The 24,961-nt window shown below is 37.8% G+C and overlaps 1 protein-coding gene across 1 annotated transcript; it reads left to right on the plus strand.

The window, feature by feature from the left end:
• The first annotated feature begins 18,904 nt into the window (after nucleotides 1-18,904).
• On the plus strand, nucleotides 18,905-22,659 carry LOC109758580 (uncharacterized). The gene is made up of 4 exons (XM_045229467.2): nucleotides 18,905-19,392; nucleotides 21,105-21,186; nucleotides 21,940-22,136; nucleotides 22,245-22,659. Exons 1-3 carry the CDS (start codon nucleotides 19,058-19,060, stop codon nucleotides 22,075-22,077), a joined length of 555 nt encoding a protein of 184 aa, XP_045085402.1. The 5' UTR covers nucleotides 18,905-19,057; the 3' UTR covers nucleotides 22,078-22,136; nucleotides 22,245-22,659.
• Nucleotides 22,660-24,961: the final 2,302 nt, after the last annotated feature.

Raw genomic sequence — 24,961 nt, forward strand, 5'->3', positions numbered from 1 at the left:
CAAAATATGACTCTATATGAATGCCTTCGGTGGTGTACCGGGATGTGCAATGACTCATGAGTGACATGTATGAAAGAATTATGAACGGTGGCTTTGCCACAAATACGATGTCAACTACATGATCATGCAAAGCAATATGACAATGATGGAGCGTTTCATGGTAAATGGAACGGTGGTAAGTTGCATGGCAATATATCTCGGAATGGCTATGGAAATGCCATGATAGGTAGGTATGGTGGCTTTTTTGAGGAAGGTATATGGTGGGTGTATGATACCGGCGAAAGGTGCACTGTATTAGAGAGGCTAGCAATGGTGGAAGGGTGAGAGTGCGTATAATCCGTGGACTCAACATTAGTCATAAAGAACTCATATACTTGTTGCAAAAATCTATTAGTTATCAAAAGAAAGTATTACGCGCATGCTCCTAGGGGGGTAGATTGGTAGGAAAAGACCATCGCTCGTCCCCGACCGCCACTCATAAGGAAGACAATCAATAAATAAATCATGCTCTGACTTCATCACATAACGGTTCACCATACATGCATGCTACGGGAATCACAAACTTTAGAACAAGTATTTCTCAAATTCACAACTACTCAACTAGCATGACTCTAATATCACCATCTTCATATCTCAAAACAATTATCAAGTATCAAACTTCTCATAGTATTCAATGCGCTTTATATGAAAGTTTTTATTATACCCATCCTGGATGCCCATCATATTAGGACTAAATTCATAACCAAAGCAAATTACCATGCTGTTTAGGAATCTCAAAATAATATAAGTGAAGCACGAGAGTTCATCTATTTCTTCAAAATAAAACCACCATTGTGCTCTAAAAGATATAAGTGAAGCACTAGAGAAAACGACAAACTACTCCGAAAGATATAAGTGAAGATCAATGAGTAGTTGAATAATTATGTTACTATGTGAAGACTCTCTAACATTTAAGAATTTTAGATCTTGGTACTTTATTCAAACAGCAAGCAAAGCTAGAGAAAATAAAATGATGCTCCAAGCAAAACACATATCATGTGGTGAATAAAAATATAGCTCCAAGTAAAGTTACCGATGAACGAAGACGAAAGAGGGGATGCCATCCGGGGCATCCCCAAGCTTAGACGCTTGGTTATCCTTGAATATTACCTTGGGGTGCCTTGGTCATCCCCAATATTAGGCTCTTGCCACTCCTTATTCCGTAGTCCATCGAATCTTTACCCAAAACTTGAAAACTTCACAACACAAAACTCAACAGAAAACTCGTAAGCTCCGTTAGCGAAAGAAAACAAAACACTACTTCAAGGTACTGTAATGAACTCATTCTTTATTTATATTGGTGTTAAACCTACTTTATTCCAAATTCTCTATGGTTTATAAACTATTTTACTAGCCATAGAGTCATCAAAATAAGCAAACAACACACGAAAAACAGAATCTGTCAAAAACAGAACAGTCTGTAGTAATCTGTAACTAACGCAAACTTCTGGAACTCCAAAAATTCTAAAATAAATTGGTGGACCTGAAAAATTTGTCTAGTAATCATCTGCAAAAAGAATCAACTAAATAGCACTCTCCAGTAAAACGTTGAAGCTAATCTCGTGAGCGCTAAAGTTTCTGTTTTTTACAGCATGATCATAAAGACTTCACCCAAGTCTTCCCAAAGGTTCTACTTGGCACAAACACTAATTAAAGCATAAAACCACATCTAAACAGAAGCTAGATTGATTATTTATTCCTAAACAGAACCAAAAAGCAAGAAACTAAAATAAAATTGGGTTGCCTCCCAACAAGCGCCATCGTTTAACGCCCCTAGCTAGGCATGATGATTTCGTTGATGCTCACATAAAAGATAAGAATTGAAACATAAAGAGAGCATCATGAAGAATATGACTAGCACATTTAAGTCTAACCCACTTCCTATGCATAGGGATTTTGTGAGCAAACAACTTATGGGAACAATAATCAACTAGTATAGGAAGGCAAAACAAGCATAACTTCAAAACATTAAGCACATAGAGAGGAAACTTGATATTATTGCAATTCCTACAAGCATATATTCCTCCCTCATAATAATTTTCAGTAGCATCATGAATAAATTCAACAATATAACCAGCACCTAAAGCATTCTTTTCATGATCTACTTGCATCAAAAATTTACTACTCTCCACGTAAGCAAATTTATTCTCATCAATAGTAGTGGGAGCAAACTCAACAAAATAACTATCATGTGATTGAAAATTAAGATCAAGATGACACGTTTCATGGTTATCATTATTCTTTAAAGCATACGTGTCATCACAATAATCATCATAGATAGGAGGCATGCTTTCATCATAGTGAATTTGCTCATCAAAACTTGGGGAACAAAAAATATCATCTTCATCAAACATAGCATCCCCAAGCTTGTGGCTTTGCATATCATTAGCATCATGGGTATTCAAAGAATTCATACTAACAACATTGCAATCATGCTCATCATTCACATATTGTATGCCAAGCATTCTATGTAATTCTTCTTCTAGTACTTGAGCACAATTTTCCTTCCCATCATTTTCACGAAAGATATTAAAAAGATGAAGCATATGAGGCACCCTTAATTCCTTTTTTTTGTAGTTTTCTTTTATAAACTAAAAGAGTGATAAAACAAGAAACTAAAAGATTCGATTGCAAGATCTAAAGATATACCTTCAAGCACTCACCTCCCCGGCAACGGCGCCAGAAAAGAGCTTGATGTCTACTACGCAACCTTCTTCTTGTAGACGTTGTTGGGCCTCCAAGTGCAGAGGTTTGTAGGACAGTAGCAAATTTCCCTCAAGTGGATGAGCTAAGGTTTATCAATCTGTGGGAGGCGTAGGATGAAGATGGTCTCTCTCAAACAACCCTGCAACCAAATAACAAAGAGTCTCTTGTGTCCCCAACACACCCAATACAATGGTAAATTGTATAGGTGCACTAGTTCGGCGAAGAGATGGTGATACAAGTGCAATATGGATAGTAGATATAGGTTTTTGTAATCAGAAAATATAAAAACAGGAAGTGATCGCAAACGGTATTGCAATGCGTTGAAACAAGGCCTAGGGTTCATACTTTCACTAGTGCAAGTTCTCTCAACAATAATAACATAGTTGGATCATATAACTATCCCTCAACATGCAACAAAGAGTCACTCCAAAGTCACTAATAGCGGAGAACAAACGAAGAGATTATGGTAGGGTACGAAACCACCTCAAAGTTATTCTTTCCAATCAATCCGTTGGGCTATTCCTATAAGTGTCACAAACAGCCCTAGAGTTCGTACTAGAATAACACCTTAAGACACACATCAACCAAAACCCTAATGTCACCTAGATACTCCAATGTCACCTCAAGTATCCGTGGGTATGATTATACGATATGCATCACACAATCTTAGATTCATCTATTCAACCAACACATAGAACCTCAAAGAGTGCCCCAAAGTTTCTACCGGAGAATCAAGATGAAAACGTGTGCCAACCCCTATGCATAGGTTCATGGGCGGAACCCGCAAGTTGATCACCAAAACATACATCAAGTGAATCACGTGATATCCCATTGTCACCACAGATATGCACGGCAAGACATACATCAAGTGTTCTCAAATCATTAAAGACTCAATCCGATAAGATTACTTTAAAGGGAAAACTTAATCCATTACAAGAGAGTAGAGGGGGAGAAGCAACATAAGATCCAACTATAATAGCAAAGCTCGCGATACATCAACATCGTGCCAAATCAAGAACACGAGAGAGAGAGAGAGAGATCAAACACATAGCTACTGGTACATACCCTCAGCCTCGAGGGTGAACTACTCCCTCCTCGTCATGGAGAGCGCCGGGATGATGAAGATGGCCACCGGTGAGGGTTCCCCCCTCCGGCAGGGTGCCGGAACAGGGTCCCGATTGGTTTTTGGTGGCTACAGAGGCTTGCGGCGGCGGAACTCCAGATCTATTCTGTTCCCCGAGGTTTTTAGGGTATATGGGAATATATAGGAGGAAGAAGTACGTCAGGGGAGCGACGAGGGGCCCACGAGGGTGGAGGGCGCGCCCTAGGGGGGTGGGCGCGCCCCCTACCTCGTGGCTCCCTCGTTTCTTTCCTGACGTGCACTCCAAGTCCATCAGGTTGCTTTCCTTCCAAAAATAACTTCTCCAGAAGGTTTCATTCCGTTTCGACTCCGTTTCATATTCCTTTTCTTCGAAACACTGAAACAAGGGAAAAACAGGAACTGGCACTGGGCTCTGGGTTAATAGGTTAGTCCCAAAAGTAATATAAAAGTGTTTAATAAAGCACATAAACATCCAAAACAGATAATATAATAGCATGGAACAATCAAAAATTATATATATGTTGGAGACGTATCAGTGGTGTTGCCATCGCCCCAGCCGAGTCCTTGGGGTAGCCCACTGATGGGATCCGCGGCTGCCCATCAGTTTCCACGTCGAACCCTAGCACTGCCAGAGAGCCCTAGGTTTCGGGGAAAAGATGTGCATTTTAATTGCGAGTTTTTCAGGAACAGTGTACTCCACGGTAAGTTCTCCCACACCTGACGCCACGTTGCTCGATAGTAAAGCCGAAGCGTATTTGACTGTGGCACAATATGGGCCCTTTCTGCGAATCTTTTTTTCACAGCTATGCCTCTCGCTTGGGAGACCTTCCCATGTCCCGCCTTTGGGGATCAACTGGTCGTAGCTTCCTGCAGTGGTGCGAACTCTGTGGTTGAATGGTTAGAGGGACAGTGATATCCCTCGCCAACCAGGCTTTAAGTCCTGATGCTCGTATTATTTTTGGATTTATTTCAGGATTTTCGGCAATGCGCTTTCAGTGGAAGGAGACGTTCTCGTCGACAACGGGACACCTATGGTGACTTTGTAAATTCAAGATGATATGCCGGCTCAGTCTCTTGAAGGTGCTCATAGGGGGTAGGGTGTGCGTGTGTGCGTTCATAGGGTTGAGTGTATGCGTGTATGTATGAGCGCTTGCGTCTGTACTGTGAAAAAAAAAGCTTACTGCAGTGGTTTTAGGAAGGCTCTGTGGACTGGTTTGGACTGGATTTACGACCTTTTCTGTGCTTTCTTTTTGGTCTGTGTTTCTATGTGTTTTTATCGATTTTTTATTTCTATGTTATTATCTTTTTTTCTAATACTTTCTCTGTAAAGAAATATAAAAGCGTTTACATCACTACCTTAATGATCTAAACGCTCTTATATTTCTTTACAGAGGGAGTACATGTCAACTTTTTCTAATACACATCTTTCGTATACCCGCGTAATATTTTTTTAGAAATACATTACGAACATTTTGTCAAAGATATTTTTATTATTTTCTTCAAATAAATGTTAAAAAAATTGAATATACATATTATATTTGTTTGAATTGTAAAAAGCCATTTTTTCTAAATTATGCACAAATTTCATAGATTTTATTAACTTTTTCTAAAATGCAATAAACATATTTTTGAAATGTGTGAATATTTTAAAAATGCCACGAACATTTTCTGATGGTATGAATATTATTAGAAGTACACAAACATTATATTACATTGCGTAAACACTGTATTAATGTCATGGAAATATTTTGAAGCACGTGAATATATTTTTAAAAGTCACGGACATTTTTAGTTGGTATGAAACATTTTTCCTAAATTACGCCTTATAGTCCGAATTAATTGATGCAGCCCATATACATTGTAAACTGCACAATGTATATTGGTTGCATCAGTTAATTTGTACCATTGTCTCAAGAAAAGTTAATTTGGATCAAAGGGAGTAAAAAAAAATATTGTGTAATTTCTAAAAGAAATGTCACTGACATACTTTTGAAACATGTGAACATTTTAAAATTTCACAACCATTTTTTGAATGCTATTAATATATTTTTAAAGTTGTACAAACATTTTTATACTGCATGAACATTTTTGAAACACCAATTGAAAGTTTCTTAAAATTTAAATAAAATGTTTTCCATTTGTGAAACTTAAATAAAAGTAATAAAACTAAAAACAAAACAACAAATCAGGTCGGGCTTAGCAAGCCAATCGTCCTCCCGCGTTGGGCTGGCCCATTTAGGAAGCGCCGCAGGCTAGCAATTATTTCGTCTCGCTGTAGGCGAGACAAAGATAAACACGTCATGGAGATCACCTCTCTACGTCTACATTGGTCGTGTTGGGATTTTACATGTGAAGCTAAGTTGTCGTGCGCCCTTAACTAGGGATTTTCTTCTAAAAAAACTAGTGCTTTTGTAGCTCCTCGGGTTGGGCTACCTAAAAAAATAAAACATGGGACTGGGCATACGCCTTTTTTTAGAAAGATGTCATTTCATTTTTAGAGGAAAAGGGCACTTAGCCACGCATTCAACAACCAAGCTTACATCGCACATGGAAAAGATTGCTTGTCTCGGCAGAACTTGACATAATCTACATGAATCCTGGGATGAAAAATCCAACACAGAATACAAGAGCTTAAAGGAACACAACTAAACACCAACAACAGTCCTTTACATGCTTCACCAACTCCCTCCCTGAAATCAAAAACTACATCTACTTCAGGACTTCAGGAATGCATGTGCCTCGGTTTTTCTTGCTGGTGATGAGGGTCACTCAATAACCTGGAGGGATGGGCCGATGTTGGATGGGTATTGTTCCTCAGCTGTCACTTGCCCCAGAAATGAGTACAACTCCCAGGTAAGGAGAGGGATAGACCATTCAAGATGAACTAACCTGGGTCTAGACACAATATCAACAGTGGGGCACGAGTAGTTTCTCTAGTTCCCGCACAGCAACATGGTTCGTGAGAAAAGCACATCCCATTGAGCTAGATTTGCGGTTTTTTTCCTGCAAACCAGCTGCAACCCAGTCCTACTTTTCATTTGCACTTTGATAGTTTTTGTCCCTTTTTCATCATTAACGATGTGAATTACTGAACTATTGTTGTGTATGTGAGTACTTGTAGGATGGCTAATGCAAATGCAACATCACCATTGATGGAAGAGAAAGTCAGAGAACGTGGGATGGGAGTATGGGAGTCTAGTTGATGCTTACAACAAGTACAAAGTGAAGTGTATGTTTTATGGGTGTGAGCATTAGAGGTGTTTATCATCACAAGGAGCATGTGTGCATGTTGGCAATATTGTCGTTAAATGCAAGAAAAGCTCGCATGAAGTAAAAGGCAGGTGCAAGAAATCTCTTGAGGATGCATGCAAGAAGAGGAGGGAAAATACTGTCCGTGAGCTAGATCTCCGAGAAGGTCTGAATATTTCTCGCATTGGAGATGCTGAAGTTACTTGTATCAAAAGCGCAGAGCCACACAAGATAGGTCCCATTGACAAGTGGACACATCCAATTGATCCTAAATTAACTCAAGGGGAACCCTTGCAGCAATAGAAGATAGACAAGGAACTTTGGAAAAAGAGAACGCACGAAGGGCAACAATATGTGGCTAGATAAGTGTACAATCAAGGTAATTAACTATTTATTTTTTATGTTCATTGCCATCTATTATTTATACTACTTTACAATGCTTGACCATTGGTTGCGTTGGCACTTACTAGTTTTGTATGTATTGTATTTGTAGCTATACCATTCAATGCTTGTGACAACGGTGATTTGAAGTTAATGTGTGAAGTCATTGGGAGGTTTGGCCTTAGATTTGAGCCGCCTTCTAAACATGGCATTCGGGAGAGTTTGTTGAGTGAGGAACATACAAGAGTGAAGAGTTTGTTGTAGGAACATGATGCTGAAAACATGAAGAATGGTTGCTCCATTATGACTAATGATTGGTCAAACAGGAAGAGGAGAAGCATACTAGACTTGTGCACAAACTGTGTTGATGGTTCAAATTTATAAGTGTGAATGAGATGTCGACTGTGTATTGCACACAAGTGAAATCATCTTCGAACTAGTGGATGAAGCAATTGAGGAAGTAGGCCTGAACATGTGATGCAAGTAGTGATTGATAATGCTTCTAATAGCATTGGAGCAAAGATGGTGTTGTTGGAGAAGAAGCCAAACATGTTTAGAGCTATTGTGTAATGCACACCATTGACTTGACGTTGCAAGGAATTGGCAACTTGCCAAGGTTTGTAAGGTTCTTGATAAAGAAAAAGCATTCACTATCATTCTCTATGGGCATACACGGACCTTAGACTGCATGAGGCACTTCTCTTTAGGGAAAGAGATCATAAGGCCATGGGTCACTAGATTTGCTTCTTCTTATGTAATTTGGAAAGCCTTCTGCACAAAAAGGATCAACTGAGGAAGATGGTGGTTGATGGTAGATGGAACAAGTTGAGAGAAGTTAAATCCAAAAAGGGAATGCCAACAAAAGCTATGATGATGAGCATGGCTTTTTGGAAACACTTGAAGCTTTGCATGAATGCCTTTGAGCCTTTAGTAAAAGTCCTTCGTTTGGTTGTTGGGGATGTAAATCCATCTATAGTTTAGTTTATAGTGAAATTGTTAAGGAAAATAAAGAGATCAAGGAAGTCTACGGCAATGTAGAGTCCCATTACAAAGATGTGATTGATATTGTTGAGAAAAAGAAGAAAGAATGACTTGGTTCTCCATTGCGCTTTGCTGGATACTTTTTAAATCCATATTATAATTATGATAGTACTAATATCTTTGTTGATTGAAGAATAAACGAAGGGTTAATCAGCTCTGTGGAGACTTTTTCTCATGGTGATGACGATAAGCACGATAAAGTCGTCAACTTTGAATTGAGAAAATTCAAGAATCGAGAAGGATCATGTGCAAAGAAGGTTGTGAGGACTAGTCACAGTAGGGATTATGATTTTGTGAAGTTGATAACCCACAAGTGTAGGGGATCATAACATTCTTGAGAGAAGTATTACAACTCAAATTTATTGATTTAACACAAGGGGAGCCAAACACTATGTATATGCTTTAGTAATTGAGTTGTTTATGTGGCAAATACTTGCTTGCAAACATTATTAGTAGCAATGACAATATGGTGAAAGGAGTAGTTTATGTGGCAAAGCAGTTTCACAACAGCAAAAGTAGTCTATGTTCTTAAGTGATTGTTCTGGATTATTAGTAGCAATGACAATATGGTGAAAGGAGTAGTTTATGTGGCAAAGCATTTTCACAACAACAAAAGTAGTCTATGTTCTTAAGTGATTGTTCTGGTGCTTCCTTGTGTTCTTGAGTATTTCTCTCAATCCACCTTCAAATTGTGAAAGATTGGGCACACAAGGGCTTGACCCTACACTATAAGGCCCCCCTCACCTCGCAGCACGAGGGCCACAAACGAGGGAAACTGGCAAAAAATATTGAGGCTGCCTGTGGAACTTGAGCCTCTCATCTCCTAAAAATTTACTGAGCCGAGCTACAAGTATCTTCATGGCCGTGGAAAACATCCATATGATTATAAGAGCAAAGTCTTCTTTAGCCTATCTCCATAGTTTGGGCCATCAGCCATTTTCCAAGGTTGCTCTTAGGGGGTGGGTGCAAGTGTGCAACACTAAGAGCTTTGTCTCGGGTGCATCTATATATTGCTTCATGTGAGCAAGACGATCAGATTTCCACAGCTCGGGGTACATGGGCCTGGCTCATTGTAGCGGCAGTGCCTACAACCCTCAGTCTACATCACTCGCTCGCCTATGACGCTGGTCATTTTATTTTATTTCAACTTTCATTTTTGTCCCCTTATATATATGCTAAAAATATATGTTTTATGAACTTATTTAAAAATTATATAAGAGGTTCATCATGTAATAAATAATATTTATTGGGTATTAGTTCACCGTCTTTAGGAAACATGTTCAGCATGTATTGAATTTTTCTACATGCAGTTAAAAATATGCATTGAATATGAAAAAATATCATGTATTAATATTTGTTTTTATTCATTAATAATCATTTTCATATATTAAAAGAATTATTATGTATTAGAAAATATTCATCGCACATTGAAAACTATTCGTCGTGTTCTCAAATATGGATCAACGTGTACTAAACAAATGTTTGCACGTTTTTTCCAAATTCTCATCGTGTATGTAAAAATATATTCATCAAGTACATAAAAAATATTTGCTGTGTAACAATAGAATATCTATCATATTATAAAAATTGTTCATCATGTAGGAAAAAAATTCCAACTCTTATTTGTAACATATACAAGTTATATAAAAATGTTTACCATGTATTTAAAACTTTAAATGTTTATTAGAAAATGTAAATGTAATAAAATATTAAGATATGTTAATCATGCATTTCAATTTCTTGAACATAGTTTCAAAAAAAATGTTTGCACCATCTTTAAAAAATGTTTTTCATGTATTTAATTTTTTAGCATCTATTAATAATCTGAAACATGTATTTGAAAAGTGATAATGTATTAAAATAAATATAAATTATATGTGTGTTTTTGGCAAAATAATTCATTCAAAATGAATAGAAAAAATGAAAATGGAAAATCAGGATAATAAAAAGGAAAAAAGTAACAAAGAAACCCAATACCCCATCCATTCCCTTATACAAGGTCACTATGAAAAATACGTTTTACATCTATACAAGGCCATCAACAATAATCGAGGCAAGAATTAATGATGTTTTCTAGTACTAGCAACTTGCTTAATACTTGCATGCATGTAGTCATAATGACAATCAGCTACTTTCTTTCCATTCCTTCCTTCCATTGCATGTGGTGTATTAAAGATCCGAGTTAACGAAGAGAAAAGTTGGCTTGCAAAAGTAGTCATTAAATTTTATCTTGATACCTGTAATGTGAGTTTGTGGCCTTGTATAAGGGAATGGAGGGAAAACCAAATTAGAAAAAGGAAGTACAATATAAATATAAGAATAAATGAAACTTTAAAGAAAATGAGAAAAATAAACACGACAGAAAAAGGAAAACTTACGAATAAATAGAAAGAGCTGAAGAAAATAGAAAAATGAAAAAAAATGGACACCATGCTAGCCTATCCAAGTGTGAAAACCACCTACTGAACGGACAAAGCCCGTACGAGACGCTCTCCCATGTTGCGCAGTGTGGACAGACCCAGTAAATCTCGTTGGGTTTTTTTGCTTTTTTCTCAAAAATAAAATCTGGTTGGTTTAGCAACGTACGGTGTCGTATAAGCACAAAAACCGGTGAAATCGCTTCATTAGTTTATACTCCCTCCTTCTCAAAATATAAGGCATGCTTGACTTTGCACCGTTCTTTTTATACATGACTTTGACTATTAATATATACCAAAACACTTGAATTGAACATGTATCAATAAACAATTCTATTTCATGTGTCTTTACAATAATTATGGAGATACAATAAGTGAAAATTATAGTCAAAGTTATGCAATGAAGACCAAAAAATTCAATACGTGCCTTATATTTTTGGGAAGAAGGGAGTATAGCCCAGCAGTACAAACCACTAGTCTACGTCCAAACTAGGCCCAGGAAGAGGGATGGTGACGATCACTCATTCTAGGCCAGGTGAGGCCCATTAGTCACACTGCTTTAAATTTTCTCCAAGTACGTACCAAGAGGTTTGGTGGGGGAAAAAGAAACTTGAATCCCAAAGTGATGTTCTACTCCCGAGCTCACATGATCTCGGATGAACAGGAAAATCAAAAAACGTTCAGAAAAGTTCCATTTTTTGTGTGAAACTTTCACAAATGTTTTCATAGCTTGCAAATTTTTATCATCAAATGACATTTGTGAAAAATGTGGCAAAAAACCCGTTGCTCCAAAATGCGTTTGAAAATAAAGTTTTCGAGCATCAATTTTGTTTTTGTTTTGCCACATTTTCCACGAATGTCATATGGTGAATTTTTTTTGCAACCTATGAAAACATTTGTCAAAATTTCACACACAAAAAATTAGGAATTTTTCAATTTTGTTTCATCTTTTATTTTACTGTTCACCCGAGCTCATATGAGCTCGGGATCAGAACAGTTGCATCGCTTGAATCCTTTGTGCTCTATTGCCATCGCCATTGGAGATGGGGGTACCCGCCATCACCTATAGTCTCTCTCTCTCTCTCTCTCTCTCTCTCTCTCTCTCTCCAAATGACATGGAAGAAATATTTGGAGCATGCAAACATAAATTGTTAGAGATAACGTTGAGAGAGAATCTATTGCATAACATGTTTTTTGCCTTTTCTCTTAGATGACCGAGAAGAATAATCGTAAGAGAGTCTGATCAACCACCACACATTCTTCACCCATTAGTATGTATGGAATATAACCCCTTCAACGACATTGCAAAAGAAATACAGCTCACCTGGCTAGTGAATTATTTAGATGCAGAAAACGCTAGTGAATTATCTCAAAGGTTGGTTACTGCTCTTCTAGTGGAATATTACATGTTTTGGCGGCATTCATAAGATGACTTGTACTCCCTCCGTTTCTAAATATAAGCCTTTTTAGAGGTTTCAATACGGACTTCATACAGATGTATATAGACGTATTTTAGAGTGTAGATTCACTCATTTTACTCCATGTATAGTCCATATTCGAATCTCTAAAAAGACTTATATTTAGGAATTAGGAATGGAGGGAGTGGAAGATTGAAAAGGCAGATGGAACTGCTTTTTGTGGTAGCTTTGTGGTCGCGGAAAGGTAGGCAAGGCAGGACCATGCCTTTGCTTTTCTGATCAAACAACCAACCTATATAACGCCATAATTGCTCCCTTCGTTTCTTCTCCTTCGATCTTATAATCACAGGACCACCGATACACAGACGCATGTGTATATGTATATGGATCACAACTTCACGAGATGTCCCGTTTCCTTTATTTGTTTTAACTTTCGCGCATAGGAATCGGACGTCGACTGATACTTGTGGAATCTTAGGGCACATCATGAAGCACTGGTCCCGATGTTGAATCGATCTGTATACAATACATGATCGCGAAATGATTGATCGATTTGCGATATGGGATAAAGACGATATGTACGATATACTACAGTACATTGTTTGGTAGATTGTACTACCAAACATGCACATATTCATCCATGCTGGTTTGCAGCGATTCGATCGTGATGTGCGTGCAAACGCATGTGTGCACGAACAATGTACTACAGTTGTATATATAGTAGCATAGATATGCATGTACAGTTGTTAACTGGAGACACCAAGCGATCTGCTTGGTAAGCTACCAACGAAAATTGCAAATCAATGATGTTAACTGGAGACACGTACCATTTGTCATATATCCAATCCAATGAACACAGCTAGCGTGTTGTGTAGAGGTATATATCATTGGGATTAATCAGTTGAAGCATGCATGTCCTGTTGATCATTGGCTGTGCAGGAATATCGGTGGACCCTGCCTGTATAATGCATTTTTTGGAATCCCTTCTATCATTTTCTGCCAACAGATATTATATATGGCTGGATATATGTGCTGCCTAACTTCTCCATAAGAAATATACGGTAGACCAAGCAATACATACAGCTAGCTGGTCCATACAGTGTTTCTACAATTTGTAAACAATTGATATTAATAATCCCAGCCCCGCTTGAAAAAACTGAACAGGAAGAATGAGAGGGCACTGGCATCTACTCCCTTCGTCCCATAATATAAGAGTATTTTTTTACTAAAAAACAATCTTATATTATGGGACGGAAGGAGTGACATATATGTATGGCTATACAGGTCACCATAGAGGGTTAATTAAACAATGTATTCTGTACCAATATACTCCAGCAATATATAGTATACTGCACAGATTTTGAAAATAAATCTTTGCAGGAGTGTTGTCCAGAAGCAACTTATACGGCCCCTTTGGTAGACTCTGGATAGTGTATATATATATAATGAAGCTGTATCCGTGATGCTTGTGACATTCCCGTAGCATATTTGTCTGGTGACGTTTGCATATACTAACGTGGACAGAATCTTCAGATATGACGTGTCAAAGCTAATTAATGTACGAATGCACGTGTCACAGACTCAATCCTCTGTTGCTTATCTATCGTGCCTCTCTTTATTAGTTCTGTTGATTGTGCTATGCTTTCCATACCCTCCGTTCCAAAATGTGGCCTCTCTCCCAAAATGCAAGACATATTTTAATTCATTAAGACAAATATATATTTTTAGTGACACTAGACGAATCTCTGGTCGCTAATTAGTTTTTATGGGAATTATTTTGTTTGTTATCTGGTTCATGTGACATAAAGAATATGGCATTAAGGTCATCAAATAGAATCATACTTATAGTCACTTATATTACATATTAAGTCATTTAACACCTCTTATCACACCAAATTAGACCAGAACAATATGTGATTCATTCACCTCATACAGTCGACAAATGGCGACCGTTTGTGATGAGCTATAGTCAAAAACACTTGTGGGTGACGTGATTCACATCGCACACGACGTATCATAGCCCTTTGTTAATATAATGATGCACAAATCTTTGCGTGTTCCCAAAAAATTGTTGTTTACGATGTGACTTGTCACGTCAAACACAAATTTCTGCAATTGGGCATATGTCCACACGGTTGCGCGTACGCAAATGTGTCTCATGTGGATATGGTCGCGGTTGGGTACAGGGCGACTTAATGCACATTCATTCGGAGCAGGGTGAGCGGTCGACGACACCTAGCTAGTGAGAGAGGCAGCGATGGTGGCTAGTCGGAGCGGTGCGGCTACAACGAAGGCTTTTATAGGGCCCGCTCGATGTGGCTCCAGGTTCTGGCGGCTGCTCCGGCCGGTGGCTTGTGTTATAGGGCCGTATATCTGAAATCATCTACCTTGGCTAGTCTGTGTGTCCAGCCTCTGTAGCTCTGTGTGAGCTGTCTTTTTATTTCTTTTCAGTCGGAGACTTTGGAACCTTGTTGGAACCTTTTATTTCATTAATAAGATGGCCGTATGCATCACTCTGATGCAGAGGCCGGGGAGATCCCCCTTTTCGAAAAAAAATGTTTCCCCGATATATATCGATAAGTCGGAACACAAGCGCACATAATCCAATAGCGATGCAGTTCGTGTAATCTGCATCCTCCTCCAAAAAAGTGCTAACCAATACCCTCCAACAAAGTTGGAAGTATACTCTTTCAAGGACGGAGGGAGTATGCCATAATTTCATATTTATAGATGAAATCTTACAAATTTTCCACTTTTTTGGATACATATATAGCCTGAAAATGTGCTGTTTGGGTTTGCTTCCATGCCGTTAGATATTATATCTTTTTACTAACTCGTATTATATCATAATCATATGAAAGAAGGATAAAAAAATCCTAGTCCGCGGCGGGCCATCTGGTAGTATACGTACGTGTATGTTGCTCCCCATGTCTACTTACCGGTATTGTTCTTCTAGTTGTGATGCGACCTGGCTTTAATTTCCACTATCATGCATGTATTGATGTATTATGTATGCTAGTTCATAAAGTTCTTTTTTGTATACGTGCATTGCCCTAATTAGTTTTTTTTGGTGGGTGTGTACGTGCATACCCTAATTAGTTGAGAGCTTATCTGGCAAAAAAGAATGATAAGTTGAGATCATGACCAAATGCAGATTGGGGTACAGAGTATACTAGCATAGTAGGCGTATAAAAAGTAGGGAGACGCAGCTTTTGTATATGAATACAGAATGTAGGCAAGATTTGTTATTAAAGATGCCCACATCTTTTGCATACATGCGTCGTTGTCGGCAGCTACACGCACGCGCGCGTCGACACGTTAATTTGAAAAAGAAAATGCGCCTGGACTAGGTGCAGATTGTTGCCTTGCCGGCCTTTTCCTGCAAGCATTTTTGTTCGTTTGGTTCAAGCATGCATCAGGCTCGACAAGCAACTTCACCAGCTAGCTCTCTCTCAGAAAGAAATTTTTGGCCGGATAATCTTTCCGTATGCTTGACCACCGGCCCGTCCAGTGCGTGCACTTTGGCCAGGACAGTGAGTTGGCGAGTTGGCGCGGTGGAGAAGCACCGGTAGTTACGGTTCACTGGGTTTTTACTTTTGCTCCAGTGGCCTCCACCCATCCACCGGACTCTACTCACGGTGCATTCTGAACTAGTCCGTGTATGTGTGCTTTTGGCGGTTTGCTTTATATATAAAGCGGGGCGAAAGCCTTTTTCGATACTCACGGTGCGTTGCCGGAGAGTAAAGCAACGGCGTGTTCAGCCGTGGGCTTTGACTGGCCCTTCTTTCGGATGTTGTTTGCATTATAGAGTTGCGCCGGACATTCTTGAGCTCACAGAGCAGTGAGTTAAAAGATATCTTCATGGGCCTGGTTGGTGTGCAGATTATACTAACGACGAGTCTTCTTCGGGGGCTATATTTCCCCTCTGTCTCGCAGTAGGCGATCGCCATATGGGCCGGTCCAATATGGGTTTCTGCAGGAGTGGTTTCTGGAAGCTTCTATGACCGGTTTGGACCGCTTTTCATCATTTTTCTATCGTTTTTCTATGTTTCTTTAATGGTTTTTATTTTCCCTTTGTATTTCTTCTTTCTATTTCTTCAAAACATGTTCTAGTTTTTCATATACATCTGTTCTTATCGTTAAACATTTTCAAATACATGTTGAATAATATTTTTCAAAAAATAAATAAATATTATTTTTGTACGACTTGAACATTTTTTCAAACACAAGTTGAACATTTTTTAAACTATGTAGACATTTTTCCCATTATATAAATAGTTTTTAAAATTCCACGAACGTATTTTTTAAACGCCTGAACTTTTTATTAGATATCAGGTACATTTTTGAATGGTATAAAATATCTTTAAAAAAATATACTAATAGTTTTCTACATTGTATAAACATTTTTAAAAGTAACACACATTTTTTTAAGCCCATGAGTTTCTTTTAAATGCCACAAACGTTTTTTCTTGAATGCTACCAACAGTTTTTAAAGGTTGTGCAACATTTTTTGAACACTGCATGACCATTTGTTAATGAGTGGTGAACATTTTTTAAAATTTAAATACACATACAATATTATTCATTTTATAAATGCAAGTAAAAGCAATAAAAATAAAAAGGAAGGAAAACAAAAGCCGAGTCTCCTCCTACGCTGGGCCGACCCATTAAGGCCTTGTACAATGCAAGGCGCTCCTTGAGAGGTGCTTAGAGAGATAAACCAACATTTCTTTAAGCATCGATGTTTATTTATAGAGGGTAGATGCTTAATTAAGCATAATTTTTGTAGAAATAGACATTGGTGCTTCAGAAAATACCGATTTATTTTTCTAAGCACCTATCATTATACAAGGCCTAAGAAAGCGCTATAAGTGACCGCCTCTTTCATCTCGCTTGAAGCGAGACAAAGCGCTCCCAGTCTTCTTTAGCCATATTTAGCTCACGTAGGGCGTGTTGGGCTTAATATTTAAACGAGCGCTCTGTACCGTGTGCGCCGGGTGCGTCAAGGTCTTGCCTATAGCGAGATTAAAACGCGGCATCGACTCAAGTGAGCCTTTAATCGACCGGCCCTGTGGGAAGTCCTTTCTATGTTAAATTCAATAATATGTACGTGTTGGTTCGTTCATTGTTTTTCCTTTATTTATATTTCAAAATATTCCACACACACACACGCAGAGACGAAAATGTTCAGTGCATACTAAAATATGTTCCTGAAATATAAAAAGAAATGTTCATGACATGATAAACAATGTTCACACGTTTAGAAACATGTTCATCAAATTTTCACAAAAAAAGTATTGTACTTAAATAAATATTTGCATCATTTTTGAAAAATGGTCGCATGTTTAAAATATGTTCATGCTATTTAAAAATATATTTAAATGTAAATTTTTCTTCGTGTAATTTTAACAAAAATTCCTACCATTCAAAAAATATTTTATGATATTTAAGAAAATGTGTCACATTTCACAAATAGGTTCATGGAATATTAGAAAATGTGCATACAATGATAAAAATTGTTCGTGTAGTTTTGAAAAAGTTCTTCGTAACTTATTAAAAAAATGTTAATGACTTAAAAAGAATTTCATGACTCCTAAAAATGTTTGCACGTTTTAAAAAAAATATCACTAAAAATGTTTTTTTACTGCTTTTCATCTTTTCTTTCTCGGTTTTCGCCAATCTTTTCTTCTTTTCTTCCGTTTTCTTCTATTTTTTTTGTTTCTGTCTCGGTTTTCTTCTCTTTGTTGTTTATTTTTTATTTTTTGCAGTGGTTTTTCTCCGGCTTTCTTGTTTCCTTTTTCTTTTTCCCTTCGGTTTATTTGTTTTCCTTTTTCATTTTTTTCAACATAGGTCTATATTTTTATTACATATTGTGCATTTTTCGTAAGTGTTAATAACTTTCTTAATGCATGTTTAAAAATTTTCAAATACATGGTTAACATTTTTTTAAAATTTATGTTTTGATGCCTATTGTGTCGATGCACACTGTACATTTTTTGTATACGTCAAAAACATTTTTTATGCGGGTTTCACATTTTTAATATACATGTTTAACATTTTTTTAAATATATTTTTTGATGTCTATGTTTTTCGTAGAGATCACACGTTCTTGTTATACATCCGGATAAAGATTATACACGTTTAGCATTTTTTGAATTAAATGAACGTTTTACATTGTATTAAATTTCTTGAGAATTCCATGCACATGTTTTTGAAACGTGTGAATATTTTTTAAATGTCACAAGCATTGTCTTGAAAGCTACCAGCGTTTTTTAAGTTACGTTAAATGTTTTTTTTGCACTGCGTTAACACTCTTCAAAATCTTGATTTTAAATTTTTTGGAAGTATAAATTAAGTTTTGGATTATGTATATATTCAGATTACGTTAAATTTTTTGGAAGTATAAATCTTGATTTTAGTTTTTTTGCAAGTGTAAATTAAGTTTTGGATTATGTATATATTTAGAATATATTCAAAAATATTGACAAAAGTAAGACAAAAAAAACTAAAGAATGAAGAAAAGTAAATGAAGGAACTAATCTGAAAGGTGGGCCTGCACATTACTTGCGGCTGGGAGGGCGCTCCTTCAGAGCGACCTTCTTCGGTCTCGCTACAAGCGACGCATTAGGCGCTCCGGACCCGCTCTCGATCGTTGTTGGCTCCATCCCGTACCACCGCCGGAGTCGCCGAGATGACCGGCCTCCATGACGAGCGCGCCACCGGCGAACCCCGGAGATCCAAGCGGTCCAGGCCGGAGGCGAAGGCGGCGGAGCCTCCGGCACGCCGAGGGCCACGCTCCTCCGCCCAAGCGTCGAGCTGCGAGGGTTGCGCGACCATCTTCGCCCCCTCACGGCCATCGGGATTCGGAGGATGTGGCCGTGGCTCCTCCGCCCGCACGCCGCGTGGAGGCCCCGGCTCCCCCGCCCAAGCCCGAGCACTCCGCCCCCCCTAATTGGCATCGCACCGCATACAGACTCCACAACCGCGTCGTCCGGGATACCAGCAACCGCAAGCTCGCCCCCAGTCGCTACGACAACGGGTAACCTCTCCACACCCGCAACGCGATCACTTCCTTACTTAATTCTCCCTAATGTGCTGCATGCTTTGGATTAATTCTTTGATTGATGGATATAGTGAACTGAATCGATGCCATTGTCCGTGATTTTGGTATTATGCTCACCACATGAGCCAAGCTTATATAGTTTGTTGAATAGACCAACATTAGCATTTAGTAATAATAATTGGTATAAATGGGAGTTTATATAGTTTCAACTATGCAATCAAGTACTACTAGAAATATGATCTGTATATATGCCGGTGATAAATTATGTCTTCTATACTATCTATCTGTATGCATTCTTGAACAGCTGGTTTAGTTGTTTCTGCATACCCTGCTTGCTAGGGGATTCTCTTTTAAAATGCAACAACTCTGACATTTGTACATGGGAGTAAAATCTGCTTGGTGCCTAGGATATTCAAGCAACATGTGATCCTGTAATCCCTTCCTTTTATCTCTTATCTATTATCTCACCATCAAGTCCTTCCATTACAATACTTTTCTCATCATGTCTTCCATCTTTGAGGGTCATTGGTTATGACACAGTTTAATGTGCTCCCTGCCTGCTATTTACTTTATTTTTCCATCAACAAGTATGACTGTATGAGGTATAGTATCTAGGTCCAAAACTGTTTGTCGTTGCAAGTTATCACCTGCCATTCAGTTCTCCATTGACGAGTACGAGCTGTAACCTCTCCCTAGTGATAGCATCGAGGTCCAAAATTGTTTGTCGATGTAAGCTATCGCCTTTTGACTTTCTACTCCCTGCGTAATTTAATGTAAGACGTTTTTGAAGTGTCAAGTCGAAAAACGTCTTATATTAAGTTACAAAGGGAGTATTTGTTAAAGGTTTAGTGCTTCTGTTCTATCTCTATTTGCTATTATGCTCACAACATGAGCCAAGATTCAGACCCCTGCCCTTGCCACTTACTACTTCTGTACCAAAATATAAGGCATTTTTGTAGGCCTAACCTACAAAAACGTCTTATATATTCATACGGAGAGAGTACTTTGTTGAATAGACCAACATTAGCATTTAGTAATAATTGGTATAAATGGGATTTGATATAGTCTCAACTACATAATCAAGTACTGGAAATATAATCTGTATGCTGGTGATAGATGCTGTCTTTTATCTATCTATATATTCTTGAACACTTGGTTTAGTTGTTTCTGCACACCCTGCTAGGAGATTCTCTTTTAAAATGCAACAACTCCACATTTGTGGGAGTAAATTCTGCTTGGTGCCTAGGATATTTAAGCAACATGCAATCCTATAATCGCTTCTTTTATCTCTTATCTGTTATGTTTCATGTGCTCCCTGCCTGCTATTTATTTTTCCATCAACAAGTATGACGTATAGTATCTAGGTCCAAAATTGTCTGTCGTTGCAAGTTATCACCTGCCATTCAGTTCTCCATCGAGAAGTATGAGCTGTAATCTCTCACTAGTGATAATTAACATCGAGGTCCAAAATCGTTTGTCGATGTAAGTTATCGCCTTTTGACTTTATACTTGTTATTAAAGGTTTAGTGCTTCTGTTCTATGTGATAATACCATTCAATGTTAACTCATAAGTACTAGTTTGATGCAAAACACACAAGCAAGCCATTCAATGTTAACTCATAAGTACTAGTTTGATGCAAAACACACAAGCAAATATGCGTATAATGTTGACACTTCTGCTCTTACAGGATAGAAATTAAGCATGATCCAACATGGCAAACTCCGACGTGTGCATGTGTGGCTTTGGAACACTACAACAACATGAATCAGGTTTGCTCTACTCTACTCAAGTGCATAAATATTGCATACTGCACTTAGTGGCAGGGTATTCATTCAACATTTAGTTCATCAGATTGGGACAACTCTTCAGCTTTCTTTACTTTGTGTGTTGAAACTCAGTGTGCCATTTTCCGCTAGTGGAAATAAGTCAAACTGGAACAAACTTGATCTTGCAAGTGCTCTAGAATGTAATTAAGCTTGAGACATGGGTGTTTATGATTATAAAGAAACTAGCATGTGGTCTAGAATGCTTCTGCACTGTGTATGCTGTGCTGCCTGAGGCTCAAGAGGTCTAGTTTGGCCCTATGTACATGAAAGTGTTGTTATAGAACAGCCTGCAAGTTCTCTAGACTCTGGTGTCACAAGGTTAAAATAGTCTTCTTGTCTTGATGTTCTGTAAATGTTCCCCAGCAATATCCCAGTGAGCTGGACCTTGTAAACTGTGAGCATACTCTTTAATTGCTCCAACGTGCGGTGAAGACTATGGAACCAGTGTGCAATGTGATTCACCTCTTGACCTGCCCAAGTTCTCCTTTTCCTTATCCTTTCCCAGTTTGTTTTTCATGATAAGATTAACTTCTTTCTCAGTTACATGGCACTTAATTGCACCCTTGAACTGCCCTCTTATGGTGGTGAATTCCACAGACTAAATCTAACAGTTCATAATGCATTACAAGTGCCTAGCTACTTATTAATTCATATATGCACCCTTGGACTGCCCTCTTATGTTTGTGAATTTGTTAGGGGGATGAGCATGAGATGGTTAAACCAGTGAGCAGCCATGTCTTTGTCTTCAATGGTATCTGGTTCCATGCAAATTTCCTTGCTAAGCGAAAAGGAGCCACCAACTGTGTTGATCTCATCCCCAAGTACTTTTGCTGAATCGGAAATTGTGGGGACGAGGAAAATATCTTGTGTTTCATGTGTTAAGCTTGACCCAGGTATGTTCAATAATCCAAGTTCCAGTTTTTGTTCACACAAATTTTATCTTGATGAATGATGCGGGTGTGTGTGTGGTGTTCTTTACATAAATGATTTTACACTCGCAGGCAAACCCAAAAACATTGGTGGTTGTAGCCTGTGCTCTGAGAATATCCTGCATCCTGCTGGGGGTGGATACCACGGTGCCCAAGCTCGATCTGTTCGACATGCTCCTGGTGGCCTACAGATTTCATTCAAGTTCTCAATGTTTGAAGTGTGGTAGAATCGTCCATCACTATGCTAATATAATGTAGGCGGAAGAAGCAGAAAATCATGTTTATGAACGTCAAACCTGTTCCAGTAGAATCATGCATCATTTTGGTTGTAATGAAGGTTAAAACTCCACTTTGATGTATGTCCGATGTTATTAATCTGTTTCATGTAGTAAGGAGGTGCTTGTTACATTTTGCTGTGAAGCAAGATGTTTGACATGGATCTGCCGCCAAACATTTTGATATCATCTCTTAGATTGAAATTCCAGAATATAATCCTCATCTCAAATATATACTCATAACTACTAACACCCTATCATCGGCATTGGCAATGATCTAGTGCTATTTTTTCTGGCAGCAATTTGGGTTACAAGGTTTAGTTTATCCATGGCTATTTTTTCTGGCAGTAATTTGGGTTACAAGGTTTAGTTTATCCATGGCGAAAAGGAGCCTGGGAACGCATGGAAGATTACAGAAGTTAGGAATTTTAACATGCAACGGTGCTATTAGCCTCAACCCCAAGATGGCTGTCTCAACTACAGGTTTATCAATTAGTTATTGAAAATGACATATTTACAGTTTTACACTACATGCTAAAAATCGCCGTGAACGATTTTGCTCCCAACCATGCTACAACGCTCCTTAAATTAAACTGGAAGTTATAGCATAGCAGCAGGGTGCTGAAATGTTTTGTTCATGTGTCATTAAGATCTGAGTAATTGACATCAAAATGACTTTTTAATGAGAATGCATCTAAGTAACTTGGTCGGATGGTGCACGCCGCAAATGCTAAAAATCCCTTATTGCGAGGCAGAACTTGCGCTTGCCTGTAGAGAGCGACATAATGGGCGCCCCAATAACTGTGTTAGTGAGCGGTTTTTGGGAAGCTTCTAGGGAACATTCGGGGAACCTTCCACCGGTTTCGGGAATGATCTAGGGGATTTTTTTTACTTTTCTATGTTTTTTCTTTATCAGTTTTTCTTTTGAGTTTTTTATCGGCTTCTTCTTTGCTGTTTGGTTTTTTTATTTTTCTTTTTTTTTTCAAATATATGGGGAATCTTTTTAATACACGTTGAACATTTAAATATACACATTGAACACTTTTTAGATACACATTGAGAACTTTGCGAATATATGATGAACGTTTACTCGGATACATATTGAACATTTGCTAAATGCACATTGAGTTTCTTTTCAAGTGTTTAATATAATTTTTTTAAACTTGCAAACACTTTTTTTGGAGTCATGAACATTTTTTAATATGTTATTATGAAAAAACCTTTTCAAACTACACGAACAAATTTAACATAGCATGAACATTTTCTAAAATTTCGTTAACCTGTTTTTAAAAGCATGACACATTTTCTTAAATTTCATAAAATATTTTTTAAAACGATAGGATTTTTTTTGAAAATTACACAAAATTTGTTTTTACATTTTTATATGTTTTTTAAACATGTGACCATTCTTAAAAATAATATGTGCATTTTTAAAAAATTATGTAAACAATTTTTACATCTCATAATTGTTTTTTTGAAAATGTGATGAACATGTTTCAAAATGTCATGAACATTTTTTTTTTACATTTCAAGAACATTTTTAAATGTACGCTGAACTTTCATCTGTGTGTGTGTGTGTGTGTGTGTGTGTGTGTGGAATATAAGTAAAGGAAAAAAAGTAAACTAACCAACACATATATCTTGAATTGACACAGATAGGACTTCCTACTAGGATGGTCGATTAAAGGCTCCCTAGAGGCGATGCCGTGTATTTTTATCTCGCTATACAGGCGCGACCTCGACGCACCGAGCGCACGCCGCACACAACCCTGGTTTAAATATTAAGCCCAACACACCCTACCGTGAGCTAAAGGTTGCTAAAGAAGACCGCGAGAGCTAAAGGTTGCTAAAGAAGACCGCGAGAGCTATATCCGGTTCAACGCGAGATTGAAGCGCCTGAAGGATTCCCTCCCACCTGTAGCTACTGGGCCGGCCTATATTTGCTGGGTTTTTTGTTCGTTCGCTCGATTTCAATTGTGTTCGTTGTGTTTGTTTACTGAGTCCCCCCCCCCCCCCCCCCCTCTCCTCTATTTTGTTTCTTTGTGTTTCCTTATATTTTTTTGTTTTTCAACGTTTTTCTTCATTTCTTTCACGGCACTTATCGGTTTTCTTTGTTCCTACATGGTTTTCTTCTTTTATTTGTTTTTGTTTATTTTTGACTGTTTTCTCTGTTTTTACTCAGTTTTCACTGGTTTTTTGTTCTTATTTTCATTAGTTTTTGTGTTTCTTTATCAGTTTTATTGTTTCTTTCTCTCCTTTTCTTTTATTGGGTTTTCACGGTTGTACACATTCAACATTTTTCGTATACATCAGAAACATTTTCTGTATAATTGCTTCCCCTTTTTGAAATACTTGACTAACATTTTTTGAGTTACATGAACATTTTGTACATTGTATAAACATTATTTGAAAAATTCTGCGTATATGTTTTTGAAACGTGTGAATAGTTTTTAAATGTCACAAACATTTTTTTGAGAGCCATCAACATTTTTCGAGTTATGCTAACAAAACATT

Source organism: Aegilops tauschii, chromosome 6 (assembly GCF_002575655.3).
Source record: "Aegilops tauschii subsp. strangulata cultivar AL8/78 chromosome 6, Aet v6.0, whole genome shotgun sequence".
In the NCBI taxonomy this organism is placed as follows: Eukaryota; Viridiplantae; Streptophyta; class Magnoliopsida; order Poales; family Poaceae; genus Aegilops; species Aegilops tauschii.

Coding starts and splice junctions, on each gene's coding strand:
- LOC109758580 (XM_045229467.2), top strand. CDS start 19,058: ATGACGAGCGCGCCACCGGCGAACCCCGGAGATCCAAGCGGTCCAGGC. Junction 19,393..21,104: donor CCCAGTCGCTACGACAACGG/GTAACCTCTCCA, acceptor CTGCTCTTACAG/GATAGAAATTAAGCATGATC. Junction 21,187..21,939: donor ACTACAACAACATGAATCAG/GTTTGCTCTACT, acceptor TGAATTTGTTAG/GGGGATGAGCATGAGATGGT.